Genomic DNA, 6,166 nt, shown 5'->3' with positions numbered 1-6,166 from the left:
ACTTTCCCCTATCAAACTCACACCCTATTGCATTGCTTAGGGGCACCCCTAACCGCTCCCTGGGGGTGCAGGGGGGGGGCGGGGCCAGCCTGGGCTAGGGGCCGTGGTGTTCTGGTCTCTGGTCGTTCTGGTCGTTCCACCATTTTGGTCGCTGGGTTTTAGTATATAGGATAGGATAGCTTTGCTGGGTAAAATAATCTTGATTGTAAATCCTTGCTTTTCATAAATGAATATTTCTTGTCAACCTCTTCTAGCCTGCAAAGTTTCTGTATTGTTTTTTTTTTCATTTAGAAATTTTTATTAGCACTAGGTGTTAAATTTATAGATGTTGTGGAATCAAAGTTGTCCATACACAGTGAGGCACTCATGGTGAATTCTGACTGATGTTAAAATGAGAGAGAGACAGTAGCCAAGTGAGTAGTAAATATAAAATTGTCTAATTCTCTTCGTCCCCTGAGTCATCCTCTTTGGGTTTGGAGAGGAGTTTCATTACACGGTGTATAGGAGTCTTTACAGACTCATATTTCCATCCCTTCCTTAAAAACATCTTCTCAATCACACTTGGCATCTTGTAGCCCTTGCTTACAATGAAATCTTTGAAGGCAATTGGTCCATAAAGTTCATCAATAACGTCTGGTTCAAGATGCCTTCGATAGGTCCAATATTCCCTGTCATGGACGGCTTTAGGGTTAGGAAAAGGCTGGTCATTGACCAGCTTTTTCCAGCATTTGGGGTCCAGGTACCATGCTCCATACCTTATCTTCTCCCGTTTGGGTTTATAAGGGTCTTGTTGTTTGCGGAGTTTCCTTTCCCAGTCATCTTCCTGCAGGGAGAATTTTCTCTGCTTTATTTCATCTAGCTGTTTGCAGGGCCTTATATTTGAAGGAAGCTGGTTTATTTTCTTTATTTTGACTGTATTATGGGTGAGTGGGCCCTCAAAGTCAATTTCAAACTTTTTCATGATGGACTCTTCATCAATGCCTATGTCTCCAAATTTATCATCGATCCATCTGCAGAATTCACGAATTGTTCTTCTTGCTTTTTGGAAAACAGGATCTTTGGGGATATCTGTTGTGCTTGCTGCATTTGTGTCTTCCTTTGGAAACAGACTGAATAAATATGACAGGAGACTCTCCTTGGCCGTTTCCACGTGGGCTTGTTCTTCAGGTTCCTCCTCGGGAGGCTCCAGTTTCAACTTCCAGGGTGATTCCAGGTTGACTGCCTGGGGAGGCTCCAGGTTCAGTGCCCCAGGAGGTTCCAGGTTCGCTGCCTGGGGAGGCTCCAGGTTCAGTGCCCCAGGAGGTTCCAGGTTCGCTGCCTGGGGAGGCTCCAGGTTCAGTGCCCCAGGAGGTTCCAGGTTCGCTGCCTGGGGAGGCTCCAGGTTCAGTGCCCCAGGAGGTTCCAGGTTCACTGCCTGGGGAGGCTCCAGGTTCAGTGCCCCAGGAGGTTCCAGGTTCGCTGCCTGGGGAGGCTCCAGGTTCAGTGCCCCAGGAGGTTCCAGGTTCACTGCCTGGGGAGGCTCCAGGTTCAGTGCCCCAGGAGGTTCCAGGTTCGCTGCCTGGGGAGGCTCCAGGTTCAGTGCCCCAGGAGGTTCCAGGTTCGCTGCCTGGGGAGGCTCCAGGTTCAGTGCCCCAGGAGGTTCCAGGTTCACTGCCTGGGGAGGCTCCAGGTTCAGTGCCCCAGGAGGTTCCAGGTTCGCTGCCTGGGGAGGCTCCAGGTTCAGTGCCCCAGGAGGTTGCAGGTTGACCTCCTCAGGATGTTCTTCACATGGGTGTGTGGGGGCCTTCTTTCTTTCCTTGGCGCCCTCACAATAAGCCCACGTGTCCTCCAGCTCCCTGTCAGGATCTAGCACTTCCAGCACCTTGAGGAGGAGGTCTGGAGGGAGATCTTCCTCCAGATTCGGGCAGTTTGCCAAGGGATGCTGGGTCAGGCTGGCTTCAATGTTCTCTACAAAGGCCTTCCGTGCTTGCTGGGCTAGTGAGAGCTTGGAACACAGGTCTGCTCCCTTGGGCGGCTGCCTGTGAAATTTTTTGGGCGGAGGGCGAGGAATTCTATGAGCAATCATGGGGAGAAAGCCCTCCCGAGGGCCACGAATGATCACATCTTCAGTAGATGGACAGCCCGTTCTGAAGTCATCCACTCCCTCCTTCACAAATACCCACCGCCGGCTGTCCATGGAGGTGGGGCACTTCCCAAGCTTGTTGTTCTGCCTGGAGAAATAGCAGGAAGGCAACTTGTCCCTGTCCTTGAACCAGGGCTTACATTTCATGCCCAGGGGCAAGGGCTCCAGCGGCCCCGGCCCTAGCAGCCACTTCTTGTTGAGCTCCGGCTTCTTGTCCAGCTTCGGCCCTGACAGCCACCGCTTGATCAGCCCCGACTCTATGAGCGCCTTCTTCCTCAGGTCCGACTTTAACAGCCACCTTTTGTGGGGCTCCGGTAAGGGCCACTGCTGGCCCGCCATGGTGCCCTTGACCCAGGGCGACCAGGGGCCTCAGTAGTTTGTTGTCCCTGCCGCTCAGTCGCTAAGAGACCGTTGCCGGTTGCGGCCGCGCTCTTATTCTTTCCCGAGGCGGGTGAGCACGCGCCCCTGCACAGCCTGCATTGTCCCGGGATGGCCTGCAAGGTTGCTTTCCTGTTTGTGGTAGAGAACTGTTCCCATGTATGGGCACACCACAGTTCAGCTACCCATTCATCTTTTGATGGACTTTTGGATTGATTCCAGTTTGAGGCTATTTGGAAATCAAGGGGCCACGGATATTTCAAGTGTTCCTATCTTCATACAAGTACTTTCATTTCTCCTGGGTAAATTATAGCTAGGAATTGAAAGGCGGGAGCTTGTGAGAGGTGTGTTTTTCTTATTACTCACAGCCCTCAGGTTTTGATATTTGCCCAAATATGGGTGAGGTGAGTGAGGCACTGGGTATACAACTTAACGTGGCACCCAAAAAAACCCCTCAGAAATCAAGATCAATTATCTTTTAAGGTAACATTTTCAACAATAATCAGAAAAACAGTGCCATATTAAAGCCCGAGGGCAAAGGGTAGATCAGCACTCTACTACTGATCCTGTCTTTATTTAAAACCCATGTGTTGTTCACTATCCATTTCCTTTTTTACAAATACTATTTGCCCTTTTTGGATACTGTTATGTTGCTTGGAAAGAGTTTGATTCTTTGGGGTCCTTTTTAAGATTTGATTGAAATAAACAGAGCAGTTCCCTGTGATGGTACATGGCCAAATAATGTTATACCATGTTGTATGGTTAATTGTTCCTCACTACTGCAGCAAGACCCTTCCACGTAAATGATTCAATGCCTGTGCATCTAGAGGTTTTCTAGTCTGGCTGACAGTAAAGGTCGCTAATTGCAGGCCCTGTGTGAGGATCAGTTATCAAGAATCCTGTTCAGGACGCCCCGCGGCGCATGCGCTAGGGGGCGGGAGCTCGGTCTTGATGTGTGCGCAGCCTGGGCCCTCCCAGCAGGCTCTGGGGCAAGGTGGCGCTGCGGGGGTCTGCACCACCAACTGTGGACGCCAGGGGACTGCGACCCTGTTCCAGCTCCACGGGAAAACAGAGGCCGAGCGCCCGGGCTGCGATGGCCCTGGTGGTGGCCAAGCGGGAAGGGCCGCCGTTCATCAGTGAGGCAGCCTTGCGAGGCAACACCGCGGTCCTGGACCTCGGTGTTGGCGCGGGGGCCATGGCCGGCATCCTCGGCCTCACCGGCCTCTACCTGCTCGCCTCCATCCTGCTCTCCCTGCTCCTCATCCTCAAGGCGGGCAGGAGGTGGAACAGATACTTTAAGTCCTGAAGACCTCTCTTCACGGGAGGCCTCTTCACCTACGTCCTGTTCTGGACGTTCCTCGCAGTGGTTCTCAACCTTCCTATTGCCGCGACCCTTTGATACAGTTCCTCATGTTGCGGTGACCCCCAACCGTAAAATTATTTTCGTTGCTACTTCATAACTGTAATTTTGCTACTGTTATGAATCATAATGTAAATATCTGATATGCTATATGTGTTTTCCGATGATCGCCACCCACAGGTTGAGAACCACTGCATGGCATGGTGCACGTCTACTGAAATGGGGCGGGTGACTGTTTTAGGAAACCAGACAGTAACAACGTGTAGACTTACTTAGTTTTTAAATGGTTGAATTCACTGCTTGTTCTGTAACGTTAGAACTTATACCAGAGGACGGAGAGCCTGTAATACTCTTCAGATTAAATGAAGCGTGAGACAAAAAAAAAAAAAAAAAAAAAAAAATCCTTTTCAGTGGTTTATTTCCTGGCTTTTAATAATGTATTCCAAAGTTTCTGTTTTCTGCTGAGAAATCAGATGACAGTTTTATGGGTGCTCCCTTGCAGATAACTAAGTGCTTTTCTCTTGCTGCTTTTAAGAGTTTCTCTTTGTCTTTAACCTTTGGCATTTTAATTATGACATGCCTTGGTGTGTCCTTCTTTGTGTTCATCCTGTTTGGTACTCTCTGCGTTTCCTGGACTTGCAAGTCTATTCTCTTCACCAGGTTAGGGAATTTTCCCATCATTATTTTTTTTTTTCAAGTAGCTTTTTAATTTCTTGTTCTCTCTCTTTTCTTTCCACAACCCCATGGTGCAAATGTTGGTATGCTTCAAGTTGTCCCAGATGCTTCCTACATTATCCTCACTTAGGGGGATTATTTTTTCTTTTTGCTGTTATGATTGGGTGTTTTTTGCTTTATTATCTCCAAACCACTGATTTGATTCTCACCTTAATCAATTGTACTGTTGATTTCCTGCAAATTTTTCTTCAGTTACTGTATCAATCATTTCTGACTGGTTATTTCTTATGGTTTCCGTGTCCTTTTTCTATGCTGTTGAAGTTCTTACTAAGTTCATTGAGCATCCTTATAACTAGTGTTTTGAATTTTGCATCAATTACATTACTTGTCTATATTTTGTTTAGTTCTTTTTGGAGTTTTGTTCTATTCTCTCATTTGGGACATTTTTTTTTTGTCTCTGCATTTTGGCACCATTCCAGTGTTTGTTTCTTTGTATTAGGTAGAACTGCTACATCTCCCAGGCTTGATAGAGTGGCCTAATATAATAGGTGTTCTGTAGGATCCAGAGGCACAGCCTACCAGATCACCCAAGCTGGGCATTGGGTGACATGTGGGTTGTGCACACCCTCCTGTTGTAGTTGAGACTTGGTTGCTGTTGGCACATCAATAGAAGGGATTTACCCCTTGGTTACAAGGACAGGCTATGCCCAACAACCTCCAAACATTGACCATGTGGAGGATGAGCTGTACAGGGCCCACCCCACAAAGAAGGACTTACTTCTGCAGGCCTCCTCTGGGACCTACTGCCTGCCTATTGAGTGTGTCACTTGTGGAGGTATTTGGGTGGTGCTTTAATCTGAAGCTGTAAATCAGGTGCCTGGTTATGGGGCCTCCCTAAAGGTGCAGGCCAAGGTCAGCCACCAGCAATGTTCTGTCCAGGGCCATCCAGCATGACTACAAAGTGATCTGGAGATGGCTGCTATTTATGCTGAGTTTGGAGGTGCCCAAGTAAGGCCAAGCTGCAAATCAAGGCCAGCTACTGCTAGTGCCAGGCCTGGGCCACTTACTATGAGATACAGGGTATGTTGAAGCCAGATGCTGCTTGTTTGAGAGCTTTTAGGAAAGTCTGAAGCATGAGCCAAGACAAGTCATTTGCATGGAAAAGCCACTGGAAACAGCTTGGGTGGGCCTGCAGGCTGGGTGGGGTGGGGTCTCACAGAATCACTAGGGCAGGGCAAATAGTGTGAGCCTGGTTGATGGAGACTCAGATATGGTGCTACCTGCTGGCTCTGGGGAAGTAGTGGGGAGAGTCCAGAAAAGGAACTATGGCCTCTGCCACCACTTTTGTCTTGGAGAAAGCTGCCCCCTTCCCAGCCCTTGCCCTAAAGCCAGACAATTCAGTCCCTCCCATATACCCCTGGTCCTTTTTGAGCTGCTGCCTGGTGCTGGAGCTCAGAGAGAGTGAATCTGAGTAAACCTATGTGCAGGTCCTTTAAGAGGAACTGCCTGGGACTCCAGCAACCTCTGTCTCATTCAGTCACAATCCCTCCTTGTTTTTACAGCCAGAAGTTATGAGGACTTCTCCTCCTGGCCCTGAAATTGGGATGGGGGGCCTGATGTGGGGCTGGGAC

The 6,166-nt window shown here is 49.0% G+C and overlaps 1 protein-coding gene and 1 pseudogene across 1 annotated transcript; one reads left to right on the top strand and one right to left on the bottom strand.

Moving 5' to 3' along the window:
• Nucleotides 1–436: 436 nt before the first annotated feature.
• LOC132232582 (protein FAM47E-like) lies at nt 437–2,461 on the bottom strand. Its single transcript, XM_059691953.1, has one exon. The coding sequence runs from the start codon at nt 2,459–2,461 to the stop codon at nt 437–439; it is 2,025 nt and encodes a 674-aa protein (XP_059547936.1).
• A 1,023-nt stretch (nt 2,462–3,484) lies between these two features.
• Nucleotides 3,485–4,078, top strand: LOC132232340 (ER membrane protein complex subunit 6-like; annotated as a pseudogene).
• Nucleotides 4,079–6,166: the final 2,088 nt, after the last annotated feature.

The sequence above is a fragment of the Myotis daubentonii genome, chromosome 4, assembly GCF_963259705.1.
Source record: "Myotis daubentonii chromosome 4, mMyoDau2.1, whole genome shotgun sequence".
Taxonomy (NCBI): Eukaryota; Metazoa; Chordata; class Mammalia; order Chiroptera; family Vespertilionidae; genus Myotis; species Myotis daubentonii.
This window is presented reverse-complemented; position numbering and strand designations above follow the sequence as displayed.